Source organism: Arvicola amphibius, chromosome 9, assembly GCF_903992535.2.
Source record: "Arvicola amphibius chromosome 9, mArvAmp1.2, whole genome shotgun sequence".
NCBI classification, from domain to species: domain Eukaryota; kingdom Metazoa; phylum Chordata; class Mammalia; order Rodentia; family Cricetidae; genus Arvicola; species Arvicola amphibius.
In genome coordinates, this window is record NC_052055.2 from 11,593,375 (window position 1) to 11,617,534 (window position 24,160).

Here is a 24,160-nt window from a genome sequence, read left to right on the forward strand (position 1 = left end):
ACTCTGCTATTTCAATTATTCTCTCCATTTTTTTTTTTTTTTTTTTTTGTTTTTTCGAGACAGGGTTTCTCTGTAGCTTTTTTAGAGCCTGTCCTGGAACTAGCTCTTGTAGACCAGGCTGGCCTCGAACTCACAGAGATCCTCCTGCCTCTGCCTCCCGAGTGCTGGGATTAAAGGCGTGCGCCACCACCGCCCGGCTTCTCTCCATTTTTTGGGGGGGGGATGTTAATCTATCAAATTATTGCATTCCTGTATATATAACAGACACCTACTTTGTATCTCTGACACTGTCCTGATATTGCTGAACCAAAGTGCATCATTCTTTTCTTTTGTCATTGTCAATACTTGATTTCTAATGTCTGTTACACTTTATAGTAAAGTTTTTTCCTGGTTGTTCAATGTAAAATCAAATGGTTCATTCTTTGTACCTAATGATGCACGTGTTTGCTGCTAGGGGACCAAAGTTTGTTTCTCAGTACCCATGTTTGGTAACCTACACCCACTTGCAACTATAACTCTTGGTTACCCAAAACCATTTTCTGGACTCTTTGAGCACCAACATAATATCCCATAAATTAACATAGTTTACTCTGTAATTTTTATTACTATGTTATTGTGATTTTTTTTAATGAATAAGCATTTCTGACACAATTTAGAGGTATTAAACACTTAAATCATTCATATATAAGAGGAAACATTAATCTCAAAGATTAAAAAAAAACCTATAACTATGGAAGTTTAATAATGCTTTTGAAAACAACGGTTTATAGGAAAGCATTTAATATCCTTGAAAAGATGATTATATGTACCCACCATTATTTCTCTGACATCACAGAAGAGATGACAATTCTACTCATTCAGTATTGTCCACTTGAGTAGGATTCTTAATATGATGCCACTTTCCAACACAAATGATTGAACACTTTATTAAGACTATAAAATTACACTGTTTGAAAACAAGTGTGCATCTTTACTATAATTATGTTTGCCCAGCTTTAAATGCCATCATCTTTTAGAAAATAATAATTTTTCAAAAGTGTCTTGTTAAATAAAGTCCTAAAGGCTGTCAGTTGAATGAGAGAATTTTCAAAATGTATAAATTTTGAATCATTTACTGAAATAGTTAACCTATTATTTATTTTAAAATCAGTTAAATGAGATATAAATGAATCGGAAGAAAGGAGAGGCAGCTGCTGGGAACTGATTGAAAGAGAGGATTCTCGGAGACCACGCCGTCTTATCAGCAACTCATTTCAGATGGGTTGATTTTTAAGTATTGAGGTTTTTTTTTTTTTTTTTTTTTTTTTTTTTTTTTTTTTTTTTTTTTTTTTTTTTTTTTTTTTTTTTTTTTTTTTTTTTTTTGGTTGTTGTTCCAGATACTATGTGTTTTGGTTGATTTAAAGGTCTCATGATTTCTTGACATATGCAGAATGTTATATGATGATAAAGTCTCTTAGGCATTTTAAGCTTTAAAAGAAAATAAAATCTTAAACATTCCTCCAGATATACAATGGAACTCACCATGATTCTTCTAATGTACCAAAGTTTCCCTTGCCCTTTACTAATTCACCAGATACCAGGCCAGTCAGCAAACAAACAGAAAAAAAAATCATATTTTCTCTAATTAAGGGATCAGAACATAAAACATTGTCTGGTCAAGTAGAAATAAGTGAATAAACTATTACTTATTTTTTTATATCTGAAAACTTTAACAAAATTCACAAATATGTTTTAGACCACATTGATGCCAATCACATAATTTTCAATTTTTGTTAAAGTTTTCAAGTGTAAAAAAATCAAGTATTTTATTTATTCTCTTTTTGGCATGGTCTAAAACGTTTGGGGCTGATGCTCGCCACCCACTTCGGGTCTAAATGCTTTTGTGCCAACTCGGGGTCAGGAGAAAGTAGTGTGAGAGATGTCCATTCCTCAGCATTACCATCCCCCATGCAGGGGATTGGATGCTAGGGGTGCACAGGCAGGAAAGCATGGAGAATCACCCCTGCCATATTTCTAGGCCATACAGTGTGCTTCATGGCAGGTTTAGCTTTTACTCAGATAAAAAGGGTTTATATGCTGCACTGTGCTGAGGTAGTGAGGAAGGCTCCCAATAGTCCCAGAGCAGGAGGTAAGTACTTCCCCATATTGAAAGCCTGAGAGAGGCAGAACAACATTCAGGGCTGCAAACAAGAAAAATTACCATTTCAAAAGTGACCCTGGTCAGAAAATAATTACAAACACATAATAAGGACAAACCAATGAATAAAAACCTCTAAATGGGTCACAAGGTTGGATAAATATATGTATGCTTGGGAGAGAGAGGAAAAGGAATGTAGACAGTTATTAAAAAAGGAAATGGTTATAAAACCATTAAGCAAAGTCTTTAAAGAGACAAAATACCGACAGTCCAGATAAAAAGAGTAAGGAAAATAGCCCAGTAAAGATATACACAGAGAGTCTGGATTATGTGAATTGTGTTTTCTTTGAATTTTTTATTGTGAAGGAGCAAAGTACAGAGAGACATTTCCTTTTATAAGCTGCTAAGCTAAACCGAGATATGTATTTAAATGGTATTGTGACCTTAAAAATTGGGTCTATTTAATCCAGCACTCGGGAGGCAGAGGCAGGCGGATCTCTGTGAGTTCGAGACCAGCCTGGTCTACAAGAGCTAGGCTAGTTCCAGGACAGGCTCTAAAGCCACAGAGAAACCCTGTCTCGAAAAACCAAAAAAAAAAAAAAAAAAAAAAAAAAAAAATTGGGTCTAAAGATTTTTTGTTGCTTTGGAAAAGAGGTTCTTCTTTTGCTTTTACAGGGGATGGCAACCTGGAGATTCTCTCCAGACAAACTGGTTTGATGGATCAAGACCCCACAAACAGTCACTGTGAACACCTCCCCAAAATTACTTCACCCAACAAAAAGCAGGAAGCATTTTGGAGAGAATTACATGTAAATTCCCAAGTATTATTTTTAAATGTTTGTTTATATTTAAAGAGGGATACGCTATAGAGATTTGCATTGGTATGGATCTTTGTTTTATTCATATAAATTTTAGGTCAATTTTGTTGTATGTATATTTCTGCTCTTGATTAAAGATTTATGTTTGTGGAGCTCATTGAAAAATGTAATGTATATTAAGAAATACATTTTAATAGATAGTCATCTATAATAGTCAAACTTGTAATCAAGTTAGTTAGGTTTTCTAAATACATAGAAGATTTATTTCACTTAGATAATCTTCAAACCTTGCAAAGACCTACGGAATATGGTATTTAAAATGTTTTAAGAACTTAGGATTTTTCTCAACAATGAGACACATCTGCTCCTGGTAGCACCAATCTACTTCAAGAGCAAGATGGGCATTGAAGAGGCTCCTAATGGAGTTGTTAAGCATTTGGGCAAGAAAACTGCTCTTTGCTGAATTGTTTGACTGGACTTGCAGGACCGACAGAGAAGAATGAATGCAGAAGGCGTCTAAATGATGTGAGACTGTGTTTTTGGGGTTCCTGCTTCATGAAAAAGTATACCAGATATTCTGCAGCACACAGATTAAAGTGACAGATTGTCAATATATGTGGAACTGTCTTTGAAATTCCTACTTCATGGAAAAGTCTGCCACATACTGTGGGCCTATCGGCTGAAGATGGGTGCCTGCAACATTAGAGAAGAATATTGGGTTATATCCTGTTAATATTATAGCCTTCTGGGGTATTTGACTGAGTTGAAGAACAGACAGTTGTAGTCAGAGTTTTTCTTTAGTTATAAAAAAATATAAATATGATAGACCTATCTTCCTTAATTTGTCAAATGAAAATGGACTAAATATTGTAACAGTAATTTTTGGTTGATCGTTGTTTTGTTGTATGAACTCCTACTATGTCAAAGTTAAAACCTTCCTTTTTATTAGACTGAAAAGGGGAGGTATGTGGGGAGGTGAGGTATACTGTGAATATATTTTATTACCATTGGTTAATAAAGAATCTGTTTTTTGTCCAATGGCTTAACATTTTATGTTAAAAGGAAGGAGGAAGTCTTTGCCTATTTTTGAAAGAGAACTCATCTCATACCTTGTCACTTGGAGTATTTTGTGTTAAAAGATAACGCTGTTTGAGTTCAGAAAGTTTGCTTTAAAATTATGAATCCTGTCCAAAATGATGTGGGGAGTGACTAGGAACTATCTTATTGGATTTAAAGCCTAGTGCATGAATTGCAAACTATACCTAAAACTGCTGGTTGGGCCAAGGATCTGAGATTTAATAGGTTATGGACCGAGCAGAAAACCAAAATATTACTGTTACAACTAAAGCAATAAAATGAATACTAATGGCATTCAGAATTTCTCATAGATCAGTGTCTTGTTCATCTATCATCAGAGAATCTTCTTTTTGCAGTGGATGTGAACAAATACAATAACCTACAACCAGAAAATGTACAGAGTGCAAGTCTTTGGAACACTAAGTAAGTTTCCTAAATTGGATGTCACCATCAAATTCTTCCTCTCATGGCTCAGGAAACCTTGCGGAATAGGAGGCAAAAAATGTGTAAGGGCCAGTGAGAAATGGAAGACATGAAGAAAACAAGGTCTTCTAGACATATCACGGCTAGCATATATGTGACTCCACAAGGTGGCCACGCATTCAACAGAGCTTACACCAGTCTAAGAAGATCAGATCCCAACACTAAGGAGGGAAGCAAATGAAAGATCACATCCCTAATTCAGAAACTGTCTCCAACTAACAATGACTTGTGAAGGAAATACTGATTTTACCAATGGAGTCCAACTGGGTTTACGAAGCATATTTAGTAGCAGACTTCAAGCCCACCAGCACATGGACAATACAAACCATGCTCAATGAATATTTTTTGAGGTGTTTTTCGTTTGTATTATTGTCTCAATAAAACTTTGGCTTTTATTTTTACCTTATTGCTTTATACCTTTTTCTTTTAGTTTCTGTATCATGATCCTTACCATCACCACCACTACCAAGAGAAAATAAAAGAAAAGAAAGAAAGAAAAGAAAGAAAAGAAAGAAGAAAAGAAAGAAGAAAGAAAGGAAAGAAATTTTCAACACTTAGAGCAAGATCCCTTTCTAAAACTTTCATTCAACATCCTCTTTTTGCCACTTTAAGAAAACATTTGTGCACTCTGCATTATAAAACAACATATTTATCAACATATATTTAAAAGTGTACTTCAGTAGGGTATCACATGATTTCTTTTGCGTGTGTCCTCAGATTACTCAGAATAAGTTTCTATTATTTTCTGATTTATGGTTCACAATTGCCCTCTACAAAAAACACTTGTGATAACAATGAGAGCGCAGACGGAGCGCTGCTTCTTCAGAGTGTGCTCTCTTAAAATACGCACGCTATTCACGTCACACTCCTCCTCTATGTCCTAAGTCATTTATGGATTTCCTTAAGTTATACATTCTCAAAAGTCCTATCATCTTAGACAGCATTAGTGCAGTGACTTTGGATAACTCCATTTAGACTACGATTATCTTTAGCTTTATATAATAAAATAGATGCATTTCTCCCCAAGCAAAACGTTATGGGACAACATTGTACAGGAATTCTTGAGCCCTGAGGATATAATAATGTTGTGCTTACTATTATATCTGTTTTCAGACCCAAATGATAGGGCTTTAAGAATTTTTTCCTAAGTGTCCAGAAAAATATTTCCATATGGACAATACTAGTCCAAATTATTCATTTCAGTTTAAAATATAATACTGAAAGATGTGGTGATTTTGGTTTGTCCAATTCACACACAAAGCTTTCTTAAACATTTAAAAATGGATTGGCTTCGGTAACAAAAGTATCCAATGGTATGAATCTTCTTTAATATATAAATTTGCTGCCTATTGTTGAAATAAGACAACATGACTAAATAACTTGAGAGTCAAATGACACAATTGAAATGTGGGCATAAATTATGATGTTAGAGATGTAGAAAATAAATTTAAAGAACTGAAATAATTTTTTAGAGAATAGCAGGATTATCTGCTTGCAGAAAGTAGAGCATGCTACATAGAAACTCTTAAAAAAAGTCATATGAAACTAGACAGTTTTAGGAATGGTAACTTCTTTTGCATTTATTGTTTTGAAATACACAGCACAAACTGAAATGAGGTTTTTTTTTTTTTTATTTTATGTAAGGCATGCTTAGCATTCTATATCACAATATGTGCTGGAAAAGATAATGCCAGAAGGCTAGGTTTAGAGTGTCTTAAAGAAGAACTTATTGCTAAAATGCAAATGTATAAGCAAAAAGAAAGAGCAACAAATTGAAAGCTATAAGCCCTGGGTTCAAAGCTTGCTTTTGTAATTACTAAGTGGGAAATTCTAGCACTCTAGTTTTCTTAGTAACAAATAGAACTGTGAAGTGACGTCATTCTTGAGCTTGGAGCATGAGGATGAGTAAGATCCTGCTCTCACGAATTATCTCCATCATGTTTTCTGCTCCTCTACTCTTCCCAGCCCCGTCCTTCTCACAAACCAATTCCCCCTCCGTTTCTTCTACAGAAAAGAACAAGCCTCAAAGAGATGACAGCCAAACAGAACAAAACGAAATACAGTAAGGCAAGGCAAAAGCCTTCCTACCACAAGCCAGAATGAAGATATTTTTTTTTTTATCTGCAGTCATTAAGAAAATAATTGTACAATCAGAAGACAATATTGACTGACTGCTGCTTTGTTTTCGTTATTTACTAAACGACTACTCTATTACACTGTGTTAAATAGCCTATACTTTAAATTGGCTTGTACAGTTAGTAATAGTCTTTCCTCTTTTAATAAAACAATAATAAACCAAACTTTAGATACCAAAAGTTCTTAAAGCGAAGGCAAAAGATTGACAGGAAGTGATGTTACATTCATCTAGCTCCAAACACCACACATTTCACCTTTAGTGATACATATGTGTTTTATAAGAAAGACTAGTTCAGATTTTATTTTTAAGTTGAAAATAAGTATCCAAAGCTCAGACGAATTAGAAAAGGTTAATACTGCAGAGAAATAATTGAATCAGGATTTATAAGGTCTTAAGTCCTGGTAGATGTCGTAGGTAAAGACATGGAGGAAAACTACAGTTCTGAAGATAGAAGTTCACCTGAGGCAGGATGATGACAGAGGACATTAGAGGTATGGGAAGGGAAAGAAGTTGCTTCTCCTGCAGTCTGATTGAAACCCACAGAATAGTGGAATAGTAGAAATTTTGGCACAATTTTAAAAATTGTTGCACAGGCATCTGACATTGAGTTAATATTACTTTATGTATAGATATTTATTATGTTTTAAAGAGAAGTGAGAATGCGTGTGGTATGAATGCATATAATCTCGATAAAGACTATCCTTACACCAGACCGTCTTCTGAGAACCTCAATCAAAACCGTTTACGGGAATGATATCTCATCTCTCTGTGTCCTCTGGCCTAGGCTTTTTTTTTTTTCCTGTCATCCTTTATCCTGTCAGATGTTCACAAAAACACACATGATCTTACTAAGTCCAGAGAAACCCTTTGAAGAGAATAACTTCAAACCTCAAGAAAATCCCACATAAGATCATTGTCAAAACAACCAGCTCTGATTCAGTTCTTTTATTGAGATGTCCACATCCATATTTCCAGGTTTGTCTTTTCTTCCGAGAGCATCTCTGTTTCCTACCCCCAGTGCATCAACCTACATTTAAATCCCATTATTACCCCAACGCTTGTCCATAAACTGGCTATGTCTGAAGTTCTATTCCGTATCTAAGCTGTGAATCCTGTGTTTACAGGAGTCAAGTTCCCTAAATCTGTAACTGAATGCCTCTTGCTTTGGAGACTGAAATTATATGGCTGAGAAACTGTGCATTGCCACTAATATGAGGAAATCTTGAGGAGAATATCTCCAAAAATTCAGTTATGACAGTTTGACATGTCTTAGATAAAAAACAATTTTTAAAGTCATAGGAGTACAAAATAGCATTGTGAATGTTGGTTCAGAAAAGATTGAGATTAGTGTATAAAAATAAGTGGTGATTCTAAAATGATGCTCTGTGGTGATCGTGGACAGCCCACAAGTAGCAGCTATTATTCCTCAGGAAACTTCCTAGGAATTGGGGGCAGGACGAATGCCTCAGGAAGTTTCTATTGTAGATGATTTTTTTGCAATTACTAAAGTAAAATTATGAATATATTAGCTTGCTTAGAAAGCCCATTACAAGATTGGGAGACACGTTCACATTCAAAAGTATGGTGCATTTGCATTATGACCATTTTCCTACCTGCCAGGCTCTAATATAACCCCAAGAGCAATGCCCACTTTCTGAGGCATTCGTCATTGTCTGCGTGATCTAATCAGCATGCAAACCTGTAACTAGCAACGTCTTCACTCTCAGAGGGAAGAAAATGGTTGTCTGGCAACATTACTTTTGCATCTTTAAATTTCCCATCTTCCTTACTTTCCTCCGCTTTGACAAGAAGGTGTCATATAAAGTCTTTTTGCAGGAATCCGTGAAAAGTAAGGATCCCACTAACTGGGATTTCACAGACGGTTGTAATTTTAAGAGACATTTAAATTTTTAATTTATATTTCAGCATAGACTACACTGCCAGCTTTTATATTTCTTTGGCAGCCTTTCTCTACTTCAAATTCTGCGATGATCCATGGATATTTCAAATTAGAAAAATACCTTTGATGACTTCAAAATCCAGCTGCCAGGGTCTTACCTTGGAGATTGGAACAGAAATGCTAAGTAGATGAGACCCAGTAAGATACCTCACATTCCTAAGATTTTCCTATAGATTGCTTCAGGGCTTACAAATATATTGGTTATGTGCATATATGGATAACTGCTTTTCAACATGTGCTGTAAGTCATTTAGTTTAATAATGAGTTTCAGGTCAACCTGTCACAGAATCAAATGAACCAATAGAAAATTGCTGATGATGCACATTTGCTATTTAATCAATGCAGTTTTATAAACGTATTCAACTTTTATGATCTTGATGGATTCTCCATATTGTAAAATCAAAAACTTTCTCAGAGACAGAGAAGATATACTTAATATTATAATAAAATATAGACAATAATTGAGGAGTGAAGAACCAGGAAACAATGGATCTTAAAAAATAATTTCGAAGAAAGACTTTGATTACATGAGAGAATGAAAGTCTAGGACAACACAGCAAAGGCATTAGGGAGGTTAGACCTCATAATAAAAAAATCAGAAACGGATACAATGAGGCCAACTGTATAGCATAATTTTCAAGGTACAAATAATCAATTAAGGAACAAATAATGATACGATTAGAAATCTCTTGATGCAACTTGTACACTCAAATTGAGAAATTGTTTAAAAGAAGGCTGTGCATAAGTTTCACTGATGTAATTTATTAAAGAATATCTATTGTACTTGGCATTGGGGAAAATTATGGCAAAGCCTGTTCATGGGGGAGAGGTATGAGAACCTCAAAGAGCAGCAAGTGTCTGTAGATACGGGAAGGTTGCCTATGAGGGTGTCCACAGAACAAAGAGGAAAACTCTTTTTGTTCTTCCAAAAATTCCATTACTTCTTAGTATGGGAAGTTTTTAACTTTCTGACATCTTATTGCTGCTCTGGAAGAATTTGAAAACAATGTTTCCAGTTGTGATCAATGTTCACACCTAGAGAAAGACTATAATATGTGTTAATGAAACAATATGTGCCTACATCTCCCTGTTCAGCTGTGTGTGCTACCTATTAAGAAACAGAGCTGCGGTGCAGCTGCTGCTTTAAGCATTTTGCTTCATATTTCTACCTGTGCAGTTTGGACACTATTCCTCACGCAGATCTGAAAATATTTTCTTCCAGTCTTTAGTGTCTATTTTCTTCCAATTAGCATTGTTTTTAAAATGAAATTCAATATAATATTTTATTTGTTGTTGTTTCATAGATTGTGCTTTTATGATTTTTAGTATTTAATCAAAGAATTTAAATATAATCTGGGTAGAGAATGCCAGGAAAACTTGTCATGGGATTTTAATATTTATGAGGCACATTGCTAGGTCAATCCTGCAACCAGTCTGGCATCTCTAGATGCAGATGGTGATTCATTTCAAAGCCACCACTCAATTCTCTCTTGACACAACAAAGGTATAAGAATACCTAATGTTTTTAGGGAGGATAATAATGACAAAGGGAAAAAGAGTTATCTGAAGATATACCTATCTTAATCTTCTATAGATGTTTTATATCTCTATTAGCTTTTTGCTTATTATTTTGGGGGTGATTCTCATACCACCCATTATAACAAATACAATTTATAGTTTTGAAACAAAGCCTTTGTTTCTCTTAGACAAATCTATGCACTCTTCAATTGGTGTTTTCTGAACGGGCAGTATGCTGTTGTTAAAATAGCGTTGGGAGATATCCCAGTGAAGCCCCCTTAAAGACCTTCCAATCCGAGCATATATTTGAGGATTTCTGTGCTTCAGGTCTATGATTCCAATCCATACGCATGAAACAATAACAAGCAATTTTCCAAACAGTAAATTTTTGCATGCTTTTGAACAGTCCTTTTTACAGTTGGGCTTGGGTCATTCAGTAATGCTAGGTAGAAATCATATAACAAGCAGTCATTATCATCAATCTCCAAAGGGCACTAAATATTGTTCCCTAGGGTAGCATTTTAGCATCATGTTTGCTCTTCCCCCACTATAGTAGATATTTGCCATTTTCCTCTCTGCCTCAAATATCACCCCATCCATGCCTTCTTTATATGCACATATTTTGTTTACTGGCTTTGCTTGATCAAGCATTATCAGAAAATATTAAATATGGAATCATTTGTCATTACATTACACAGCCTCTCAATCTTTAATATATATGTATCTTTTTCTGATTTTTCTGAATAATTTTGACCTAGTTTCGTTTCTGTTGTCATAATAAAATACAATGTGTGGTACCTAATGGGAAAAGGGAAGCTAAACTTTGAGGTTATAGCCCATAGCTGCTGGGAAGTCAGGACAACAAGAACTTGAAACAGCTAGTTAAGTAACATTCATAGTCTAAAGCAGAAGGAAAAGCATGGATGCTTGGTAGGCACTCAGCTATTTTTTGCTATGTTTATAAAGTCTAAGTTTGAGGTAAGGAAGGGGATTGCTCACTTTCAGCCTGAGCTTTCCCCACATCCTGAATGGCAGTCAAGTCAACTATTCACAGACCAATGTAGTCTAGACCATCCCTTCATGAGACACGCTCCCCAGGTGATGCTAGCTTATGTCAAGATAGCTAATTAATCTTGTAATGTTAATTGGTATCTGTCTCTGCAGGTGGATGTAATTTGTAATCTCTCTCTCTGCGCTTGGGTGATATTCATTGTAAGCTGATATTCTTTTAATATCTCTCACATACCACTGATCTGCTCTGTATAATTCTTTAAATCTTAGCATTTATAAAAATAAAAATGCCTTGATTTTTTAGTGACAATGTAATTGCCTCATTACTCTGTTGCTTTGAGCTCCTTGATGTCTCAAATATGTGAGCTATCTGAAGTGGCTTTTCACTCTTCTGCATGTTTAAAAGTATTTGCAAGCTGTCTTTCCAATGAAAAACAACCCATCAACAACACTCATGGTGTTAAAGAGAGAGATCTTTCTGTCCTGAATGTAGACATGTCCCGTAACACCATTGCGCAGACATTCTTCTCTTTCCTGTCTTAGAGATTGTCCCATTCCAATGGCTGCGCTAAAATCATGATCAGAGAGTTACATGCAGTTTAGTAGTCACCAATAAAGGTTTGTAGTTTTTATTGTGCCATAGGTCTCCGTATATATAATCTCTGTCGGTAACCATTATTTATAATTGTGAGAAACCAAGTATTGTGTGTGTGTGTATCTGTGTCTCTGTGTGTGAAGGTCAAAGGTTAACATTAGGCATATTCCTCTTATTTTTATTATCAAATAATTTATGCAATATGTTTTGTTATGTTATGTTATGTTATTTCTTTCCCTCAATTCCTCCCAGATCCTCCACACTTCCCTACCCATCCAACTTTATGTTCTCTCTCTACCTAAACAAAACAAATAGAAACAAAACACAGATACCCAATATACAAGGAAATGTAAATAAAAATAAACAAGCAAAAGATAAGTAAGTCAAAGAGCACCAAAACAAGTTTCAAAAATACCATTAAATTTGTGTTTTAACTAGCCCTAAACATGGGCCCTGCCTCGAAATACCTCTCTACCTGACTTTTTGAACCAGGGTCATCACTGAACCTGAGTTGACTGTTTCTGTCATTCTGGCCAGCCAGTGAGTGTTGATATCCTCCTTCTTCTGTTCCCCAGTCCTAAGGTTACAAGCACACTTTATATCTGAATCTTTACTACACAGGTCCTAATACTTGCATGCAAGTACTTTATCCATAACGACCATCTCAGTAACCCTTCTAATATTCTTCATACATTAGATTACTCCCCAATACACTTTAAATTTGGTTATGTTTATCATAACCTTTATATTTTCTTGTGTCTGAGACAATTGAAATGTGCAACACCAGATTAAGCCCTTAGATTTTCTCCTTATTCTTCTGAATTCTATTTTACTACAGATTATAATTTTGTAAGTTGCATAGAATACCAGTTTTGAGAATAATTTGTAATCAGTCTTAGTTGTTGTAAATTTAATTATAGATTAAATTAGAGAATATAAAGATTTGAGTTATTTTATTTTGAGAAATATAATCAAATTTTCTCAAACTATTTGCTGTCTATTATCACATAGAACACCCCACTGAAATTCACCATTGTGGTATGGTGGTTCTGATTTGCATATTTCCAGAGGAGGAAGTGAAAAAGACTAAATGACTTATTCAAATTCATACAGCTTTTTAAAAGAATTTGAGTGCAATGGATATCTAAAATTTCATTCATTTTATGACAAATTAATCCTTGTTCAACTCCAAGCAGTCTTGTAATTTTGATGTATTATTTAACTACTCTTTTTAAAACACTGAAATATAATTAAAAGTAACATATCTATAGATTTTAGCTTGCATAGTTTGGGTTCACAAAATCCACAGTTCAATATTTAGCATGAAAGAATTAACAAGATAGATTTAAAAAATTTAAAACATTACCTAAAATCTGATCCAATTCTCTTCCCATTTTCTGGTTCTCCAGGATCTGGACATAAGTTGGAAGCTGTTTTAATACCTCCCTCATTTACTGTAATAGGAGAAAACAAACAAACAAAAATAGAGAATATATATGGTTAGAAACTCGGTGATTAATAATACTGAAATCTACAGAAATGTACTTTTGAACAATTCTCTGAGCACCTAAAGTTAAAATGTCATTTCAGAAAGCAGTGATAAAGATAATTTTTTATATGCAATGACATATCAGAAAATAGTTTTATGGCTATCTTCAAAGATATATACTATTCTGTATATTAACACATAAACATTAATTACTTTAATTTTAATAAAATTTACATTTTAAAACACCTCAGCTATCAGTGCTGTTGTTTCCATAAATTATCATCAGTAGAGTGATTAGTTCCTTTGCCCAAGTCACCTGAGTCTCCATTACTTTTTAACTTGTAATTAAAAGCTATCTATCTATCTATCTATCTATCTATCTATCTATCTATCTATCTATCTATCATCTATCTATCATTTCTCTATCATCTATCTATCTATCTATCATCTATCATCTATCTATCTATCTATCTATCTATCTATCTATCTATCTATCTATCTATCTATCTATCTATCATCAATCATCTATCTATCTGTCATCTATCTATCTATCTATCTATCTATCTATTTATCTATATATCATTTATCTATCTATTATCTATCTATCTATCAATCTATCTATCTATTATCTATCTATCTATATATATCTATCTATCTATCATCTATCATCTATCTATCTATCTATCAATCTATCTATCTATCTATCATCTATCTATCATCTATCTATCTATCTATCTATCTATCTATCTATCTATCTATCTATCTATCTATCTATCTATCTATCATTTATCTATATATCTATCATCTATCTATCATCTATCTATCTATCTATCTATCTATCTATCTATCTATCATTTATCTATATATCTATCATCTATCTATCATCTATCTATCTATCTATCTATCTATATCTATCTATAAACATTTGCTACCAACACTTTTGTATAACAAAGAGTTTTGGTTTGGCAACAGCAGTGTAAGAAAATAATGCTGTAAATTATTGTGATTTTTTTGTATTTTGATAAGGTTGGAAAACAAAATGACGGGTTTAACTTCATGCAATTTCTTTAACATTAGAATTTTACTCTTTTGCATATTTTCACAGTTTCTTAAAGATAATTCCAGTCAATGTTTAGTTAATATTTTTCAGTGAAGCAATTGTGATCACACTGAATAATTAAAATTTATTATATGATATGATTATTTATGCCTGGTTGGGTACATATCTACATATGGATGTACAAATCTATTGATATTGAAACAGGATCTAATTACACAATGCACACTGGCCTTACAATTACTGTGCATCATACTGGCCTTAAACTCATGCTTATCAATTCTAGAATATCTGAATGAAGTTCTATTATAATATTAGCCTTTCAGTGAATTGTGGGTATTTTCTACTGTTGATCAACTTGCAAGTTCACCTGTCTCCTTTTAAGAAAAGAACAGGGCTCCAAAGAGAATAAAGAACTGAGCCTACAATGGTTCTTGTTTTACATTGTAGAGCGGGATCACCTGAGGATCCTTTCTGGAGAGTAATGGTGTCTAATTCTACCTTACCTGGGCACTGCTTCCTAGACAACATCATTTGTCAACATATTTTGACTGCTTTAAATAATTGCTGAAGAAATTCTCATGTAAAATCAAAACTGACAGTTGCTGGAATTCGGCTTAATTTTTCTAGTCCAAATCCATAGTTGCTTTTAAACTGATGCACCAGCCAGGCAGAGAGCTCACAGGTGATTTCTCAAAGTTGTGTCTATTGTAAAGTCATCATTTTCTCAGATAGACACAAAATGGAATAGCTTCTCAGATCATTCATAAATGACTTTCATAAATATCATGAACAAATTAGTTCTTGCCAACTCTATTACCTGCTCATAGATTCATTTCATGTCCTTATTTTCCATCAAACTGCTGTTTAATGCCTCTTAACATTTCTGAGTGTTTGTCTGGGGCTGTAGTCTTGGGTAACGGATTAACTATAGTGGCTACTTCTAAGTTGTTGACCCTGATGGTAGTCACTATGTATTTTTCACTGTTTGAAACATTACCACACTTCTCATCGACTCTGTATATGAATCTGTAAGAAGATTCTCAAGAGGACTTCAACGAGTCAATCTCCAAAGTTTCTGTTGGTATTTATTGCTGCTCAGAAGCAAGCTATTAGTCCTTATACTTCTGTGATAATAATATGGTCTAATGTGAGTGTAAAATGATTGGTAAATTTTCTAAAATATATTTTATTATTGTTAATATGTTTAAGGTCTTTAGATCATATATTAAATCAAATTTATTTCTCACTAGTCATCAATATGTATGTGTTACTGATACAGATCCTTCTGTCAGAATATAATACCTTCACAGATGGGTAGAGTTTTCTTAATGTCTCCCACACATTGTTTTTCTATTTAGGTATCAAAACTTTAAAAAAGATTCTAATACAAAATTCTAGCTCCTTTTATGTCAAAAGGTAATCACATATTCTTACCCGCTACCCTAAGCCTACTCCTTACATAACTGAACATATTTTATTTAGATACTCCTTTAAATAATTAAAAAATTGTAAGATATTAAATTGGGGATTCATTTTCCTTCTATAATCAGTACTTGAGTTTATAACCTTTATAAAATCATAAAACTTAGTTATTTGAACATATTAGTAAAGCGAAGTCATAATTTTCAATACATAGGCTCTATTAGTTTCAGTATCAACACATCTTCATACATTCAATGAGTAATAAATTTCATTGTAATGTCTTTTTTGACTCTTGGAAGGCTTTTCTCTAGAATGAATCATATTAACCTGTCACTTCTAAAACTATGTATAAGATTATACAGGGTAGCATGATCTAGGTTTAACTAGCCTATTGTGTAATACGTAGCATATTATAATATACAACTTGCTTGTGAGGTCATAGTTAGAAGATAAAGTTCCCATTTTTACTCACCCACTAATATTGCCCTCAAAGCAAAATTGTAGCATTTATATAAATATAAATAATATTTATTTACATTGTACAATGTCAGGAATCATTTTAGACACTTCATATATTAATTTGATCCTCCAAATAACCTTTCAGTTAACTACCATTATTATAAAAGTAACCTCCTGCAGGCGAGCAGCCTGATGATGAATAGTTTAAGAAATATATTCAATGATATGTCTTTAATTAATATTATTGTCTAGAAAACTTATAATGACATATCTATTATGTATATTATTTAAAATTCAAACTATTCCACATTGTATCTTAAAAAGAAGATATATTATACTAAGTTCAAAGTTTTAAATGACATTTTTGTGTATATATCTTTATACGCTGTTTCATTATTGCAAGTATAAAAATTTAGTATTTCCCAGACTTAAATGGCAACAAGACCTTCAAATGAAGTGAGTATTCATTCAGTCAACTGCTTTCAGTGCCTAATGCCTTTGAAGCAATTGGCCAACTAAATTTCCTTCATCACATGTAGTCTCCATAGTAACTTGCAGCATGGTATGGATGTAAGTATTTTTACAGTAGGATGTTGACTCTTGAGAGAGCATCCTTGATGGGAAAACCTTCTAACATAGAACTTTAGGTATACTTTCACCATTAACACTGTTAATTGAGAATTGTTTTTTGAACAAACAGCAAGAACAATGTTCTTAAAAGTTTATTGATTTTTATAATGAAAAAGTAGTTATTATGTATGAGTTAAAATGTACATTAGAAATGCATACATTTTAGTTACCTTATATATGCTCTATCTTAAAATTTCCTCTGAACCTCAAAATAGATTATTTATTGTTAATAGGAGTTTCTTGTCTAAAAATAAAAATAGGTAGAGTCTGATTGAAATGAACCTCCATATGATCTCTACCTTTTGATTATCTTATTATTTCTATTCTTTATGATTTTTATTTGGTTTTTATTTTAATTTTAAAAATAAACTGCTTTGGAATTTTTTGTTTTATTAAACACCAAACTATCAAACAATGTTTTGTTATTTTTGAATGGGTGTAGTTAATAGCCTTTAAACAATCGCTTCATATTTCATTTAGTTTCATGTGTAAATGATGGGTCCTCGAGGATTTTGACTGAATTTTAACCATTTGTTTATTGTGTTATTCTAGAAGAACACAGTAGGGCCACTGTGGATTAAATGATTCATGAATTACTGGGAACAGAATTTGATATGGGAAATAATAGCATGATCATATGGAAGTCTCAATTTCTTTATAACTCTGTTACTTGCCCTACTGAACAAGTTAACAAGTTACTAAGTGGAGCAATATGAAAATACAATTTGTTTATTAACATTTTTATAATACAGTATCCAATATTTCACTTTTCTTAGAAAACCAATGAATTTGGTGCTTAGATAGTCAACCTTTTCCTCTGAAGAAAGAAAATGGATGGGACAATTAAAGGAGAATAATCTTTGACTTAGTTTTCAAGATGGACTGTGCCAAACTGAACACTGGAACTTAATGAACACCGAGTTGGGTTATATCCGTTAAAGATGCTGGGATGCCACAATGTTTGGTAATTGTGTGTTTTATGCCAGATATGCTGATGTTCAGTGCTGCCCAAAACGACTGATTCTTTTCAACTTCAATAGTTATGAGCTTCAAGTTTTATTTTAGTCAAAGGATGGATATTCAATAATAAAATAGGATGTTTAATATTATTTGGGTTGTAGTGGATAAAGGACAACCAAGTGCTAAATTTAATACTATCTTGAAAATAGGCATTAATGATTTAAAATCAAATTGATATGCTTTGTGAAACGCATCATGAGATAATGCGAGTTTTCGAACACACATTTTTTCAATATTGCAAAAATAGGTGACGTAAAATAAAATTTAAGTAATAGTGCTTTGCTGTTTTTCATCCATAAACTTTTTCCACATATAACTTGTTTTAAATCTATGGAGGGATTATTTATATTAAAAACATAGTATTTATATGCTCACTGTTTGAATTAAAAATCTTGTTTTAAATTTATGTTGCAATTTATTCACAATTTATGCGTGTTTAACTCTTTGGCTCAATGATATTAAAATAAAATACTAACATATTTTCAGGTAAAAGAAACATTGAAAAAATTCTAATAGTTTGTATAGTTGGATCTTTAAAATGATAAAATATTATTTCATTAATGTGTTATACCAATAACCAATTATATATTATATTATAATATATATTGCAATTATATATATATAATATATAATTTGCAATTATATAGCAAAAATAACCAATTCCATATACCAGATAATAACCTGACCATTTACTATAAATAAACTGAATTATCCAGGCCAATTGGAAACTTAAAACATGGGAAGTATGCAGTGACATTTGTAAAGACAAATGAGAAAAAATAACTGAGTATGAGGATTGTTATTCTCTTTAAAATTCCAAATAAAACACACAGAGAACCAAAGTTTTAGAGAAAAACTATAGTATATCTCATATATATTTATGAGAACATGCATTTCTCTTGTCATTTAGCTGTGATCAAGTCAGATATCTGGAATTATCAAACCTAGTATTTTTTGCAAATAATAATATACATGCATTTTTTAAGTTATGGGAAAATGAATTTTCTTTTAACTATAGCAAACAGTTTATATATAAAATTTATTTTAGCATTATGTACTTGAACATTGGTTAACGATTTTGAACAATTATGTTTTTAATCCAAAATACATAAAAATTCATAATTGTAAGCTGATTATTTTGAAAGTATCTATAGTATAGCTTTCAAAGTCAGCAGATGTCAATTTTGTATTCTCAAATATAGCTAGTAAAATGTCAAAATTATTTTAAAGTTCATCTAATAATCTAAATTATTAACATAAAGAATGTACAATCATATCCTAAAAGTTGGCATAATAATTCAACTGGTAATTTATTACTTATATATACTACTAAAAATATAAGCAAACTATTTATGAAAAACAGTAATAAGTTTTGCTAAAGAATTAGTTACAAAGTTTTAGCTAGGTTTTTTTTGGATTAGAACTAAATTCAATTAAAAGTTTGTTTTGTTCAAGAATAAGTAACAATATATACATATTATCAATCACTACTGGCAACTTTTCATAAATTTCTAGAATTAAGATATAGGTATTATATAGTTTTCCTTCAAAGATTATATGTATAATAATAATGTAGAAAATTTCTATCAATTGCTGTTCCATGTTGTGGCAAGAATGTATAACTCTTTTGAAAACTATTCCTTTTATGTTTACAATAGCATAGATTTCTTTAATGGTGACTTATTCCAAACAGATAGAGGGCATCAGACAACAAGACCCAGCTGTGTGGGAAAATAAATGTTTATTTTAGGCCATTTAATGATATTTTCAAATTAGTAAATAATTATAAATAAATTTCTTTAGAAATCATTGTGAGGTTTTTATTTGAATAAGTAATTAAAAATAATAATAATTTTTAAAGGGAAATTCCTGTTTGAATTGTTCCTTAAGCCATGTCTGTATTAATTGAGACATACCCAAATAAGCATTGCTAAGAAAAGAGACCCTGACAACATAAGTAATTAATTACATTTGTCCTCATGTCCCCAAAATAAAAATTATTATCACCACACAAAATCATAATATCTTTTCACATAATAATTAGTTTAAGTGGAAAAAATATGAGTTTTATAAATTACAACTAAACTTGTACATATTTAAATACAAGAAAATATTGGATAACCATCATGCATGTTATACAAGCATTAATGCAGTTATTTGGTCAATGCACAGACACTTAGCTATGCACACACAGACGCCACAGACACCACAGACTCCACGCTCCCACTAGAGAAGGTAACAAAAAGGAGTTGCACTCACAGAGAGAAAACTTGTTGCTGTTGTCTTTCCCTGGAAACAACTTAAATCCTCTAGATTTAAAATCTATGGCCTTTTTCACTAGTTAAGAAAACAAACAAAAACATGTGTCAGGAAATACAGTTTTGAAAATGAAATTCAAGTTAACAAATTTGGTTAGCATGAAATAATGTAAGTTAAAAAAAACGGCTCTCTTACGCTTCATTGATGGCACTCAGAGGAAACTGAGAAATAAAAAATGGTACTAATAACATGAAACATTGTAACATTCCAAATACTATATAGGGACTAAACTGATACAAATGTATCTATTTCTTTAGAATGATTAAAATTTTAGAATAAATGAATAACTTTGATTGTCCACTGTTAACTGCTGAACTTCATTTTTACTAGATAGCAAATGGTGTTGGGGTTTTCAGAAGAATGGAAATTGTATCATGAGCTTTATTATTTTTTAATTGAATTGCCAAGAATTTTGAATTATTATGAAAGTAATAAAATTGGAAGAATTATATTTAATATATCTGGCAATAATTTTCACAAATTATTATTGTTCTTTATATTATGATTGAAACCAGACCAAATAGATTGAAATGTATGAGAATAAATTACAGGTGTTTCATATATTATTGTTGTTTGGTACCTTAAAGCCATTCTGTTAATACTGATAATAAGGGGTGGAATTTTCTCTTCATAGTGCTACTAGATTTTTCATCTTAAAATAGTTATAACCACATATGAATACAAAAATACATAAATTAAATTAATAGTCTAAAAGAAGTGTTTTAAAATCTAGAAATGTCATAAAATATTTTAAAGTTAATTTGCATGAAGAGAAATTTTCATCTCTTAATTTAAGGACTGTTACATGTATTTGGGGATTTGCATATGGGTGCATGTGTGCAGATGCCTGTTTGTGTATGCACACATGGTATACCATGGGTATGATTGTCAGCAACCAAAGCCAGTATTTGCTTTTTTTTCCATTTCCAAACGAAAAATTTTGGCTATGTGGTTAGGACCTCTATTCACTAGCCAAACACAATCCAAAAGTTTCTTTTAAACATTACATACTATATTACACTTGCTATGGATTTTTATAGACTGATTGCTGATATCCAGAAATCTACTAATTTAGACATGGTCTTGTTTTGTATCTCAGGTTTACTTTGAATTTCTTTCTTCTACACCTACTTCTCATGTATTGAAGATATAATCATGAGCCACCCTTTATGTCAGGCCTTTTTTTAAAATAGTCTAGCTCCAAGACAAACAATTATTCATGCAAATGTAACCTGTCTAGTTGAACATTTAAGGTGACTTAGCCTAATAATATATTTGAACACACAATATGAATAAGAAGTTGTAAGGATAATTTAATTTCTTTAATTATAGTGTAGAAGTCCTCCTTCATTTTATCAAGTTAAAAATTGGAGGACAATAACCTTAAATGTTATGCTTTTCATTTGTTTTTCAATCATTTTTGAAAATTCCAAAATGTTTTAAATTGAAGTTCTGGCCATAGGTTCACATTTTTTTTATTGGTTTTTAAAAAAATTTAAAGAAGAACTTCCATTTTTTTGGATACTCAGTTATAGGAAGGTAGAGAAAATATCAGACCATTTAAAAAGAAGCTCTAGTTCTAGCACTGCAAAATGAAATATCGATAGACAACAAGGCAGCGGATGTGTGGTCAAACAGGACTTAAGTGATATGAAAGAACGAGACATGTTCTTAATATATATATGCGGTGTGGATGAAGATGTCTCCTTCTACATGATTTTCCTCTTAAGTAAGAAGTTGGGCACAGAAAACATCTCAGAGTTGCTATGGTTCCAATTGTTCAACAGTTACTCTCATTTATAGAAAAAGATACATGATTGCTATATCTCAAGTGAGGTTTCTGCTTGGTCTACTTTCTCTTCTCTACCTACCCCATGGTGATATAAAAAAATAATTAACTCTAACTACATATTCAGCTCCTCTAAGCTAATTGTCCCAACTGGGAAACTTTCTGCTTTCCTAAATACTTAAAAAATTCTGGACTTCCTCCTTCCAAGCATGCATTACAAATACAACTCATTTCTCTGTATCATATAATTGCATCTTTAAACATTACAAATGAACTTGATTATTACATTCGTCAAATTTAAATTATAAAAGTGTTCCTAAGTAAAACAAAATATATTCAAAGGAACAAAATTGTAGAAAATTATGCAGGTTGAGTAATTAAACCCTTATTCCTTTTTAATTGTATTTTTAGTCAGGAGAAATATGTATATATGTGTGTATGTATAAGAAAAGTATATACGTGTGAAAGTCTTTATTTGATTTCTTATTTATACCCTCAAATGTAGGAGGATAGACACAGTAGCAGGTCAGTTACTAGTTATAAATAAAATATATAATCTTTTTTGATTTTTTTAAAAAGGGTTTCTCTGTAGTTTTTGGTGCCTGTCCTAGAACTAGCTCTTGTAGACCAGGATGGCCTCGAACTCACAGAGATCTGCCTGCCTCTGCCTCCGGAGGCCTGGGATTAAAGGTGTGCGCCACCACTGCCAGACCTAAAATATGTAATCTTATTATAAATTGTGTTAGTCAGTTGAAGACTCTTAATAGAGATGTTTTATATTGAAATCTGGTGTGTGTGTGTGTGTGTGTGTGTGTGTGTGTGTGTGTATCTGTGTATAAATTCAAATAGTACAATAGTTCTGTGAGCTAAAGTTTTCTTTTGTGTTTTGGTGAAAAACCAATTTGACTCTTTTATATTCAGTACAGCATTACTGTATTTTACATTATATTGTATTTTTCTGTCTTATCTCCCATATAAATTAGTGTTCTGATATTCTAAAATATCAATTTAAACTCTAAATTATTTTAAAAATCAACAAAAATTGTTTACTGAATATTATTTAATATTATTGTAATTTTGTGTTAATGAATTGAAAAGTTTTATTTGAGATGTTTAAAATGAATGTCTATTATATAAAATAAACTTGTGTCCACATATATAAGAACTTCTTTTGAAGTATTTTGAAGCTATTAGTAAAGGTTTTCTGTGTGTGTGAAATCATTTTATATGGCTTTTTTTTCTATGTTAGATCATCGTTGTCAGTCAAATCAGAGGGCTTTAAACAGGACAGGAAGAAAGGGCTGTAGTGGTAAAAATGACCATTCTATGTAGATATGATAGAAGAAATAAATCATCAAGTGAGAATTTGGAAAAGATTAGTGTTTTCAGCGATATTTCTATTGAAGAACTTACACAATATAAAGTTAAAAAAATCTAGCTTCAAACACTTGGTTGAAATACGTGGGCTGTGTACCTCACAACCACACAGCAGCAAATCTAATATGTGAATTGCAATTGTTGGCATGTACACTTAGCAAAACATTGGAATTTATATGATAAAATTTGGAAATGAGAAAATAAAGTATAGTATTGGTGAGATAAATATTTTTATTGAATATAACTTGTATTTTACAAGATCATAGAAGTAAATGTTAAGTTATTACAATTTTAATAATGTTAATATGTACTATAATAAGAAACTTATTTATTCTATATCTGTAGTGTTATAGCATTTGTTATTACAAGTGTTTGATTAGTCATAGCTAACATAGTATGATTCAGGAATAAATCATCAGTTAATAACTCTTTTAAAAATCTATTATGTATAAGTAAACTATATTTTATACATCTTTTGTTTCATTTGTACTTTAACATTTAATTTTACATGTATTATAAAGACTTACTCATTTTTCTACTCTGAGATTTGGTATTTAGTTATGTTATTGGAGATTTTCATTTTAATTAATTATGAGCTTATCTTTCTCTTTGTAGTCAACAAATGTATTCTATTGACAAGAAGATCACTTAGTTTTTTAAATCAATTGAAACTTTTATAACTTCAAGTGATTGATTTCCGGACATGGAATATTTTAAAAGTGCCAGTGGATTAAATAACATGGTGATTAAATAAAGTCATAAATTAGGAGGGAAAGGTGTTGGAAGGAGATTAGAGGCAGAATTGAAGCTGGGGGACTTACAAGTTTGGGTACAATCAAAACACATTGTATGCACGTAA

The 24,160-nt window shown here is 31.9% G+C and overlaps 1 protein-coding gene across 3 annotated transcripts in view; it reads right to left on the bottom strand.

Moving 5' to 3' along the window:
- The window catches only part of Csmd3 (CUB and Sushi multiple domains 3), a 976,820-nt gene that overhangs the window by 587,678 nt on the left and 364,982 nt on the right, over nucleotides 1–24,160 (bottom strand). For 2 of the 3 annotated variants that reach the window (XM_038342098.2, XM_042055667.1), the window contains exons 8-9: nucleotides 20,076–20,153; nucleotides 13,103–13,190 (exon numbers count right to left, since the gene is read on the bottom strand). In XM_038342098.2, the coding sequence (XP_038198026.1) occupies nucleotides 13,103–13,190; nucleotides 20,076–20,153 (166 nt within the window). The remainder of the gene's footprint in view (nucleotides 1–13,102; nucleotides 13,191–20,075; nucleotides 20,154–24,160) is intronic. The other variant, XM_038342099.2, reaches the window with a different exon arrangement.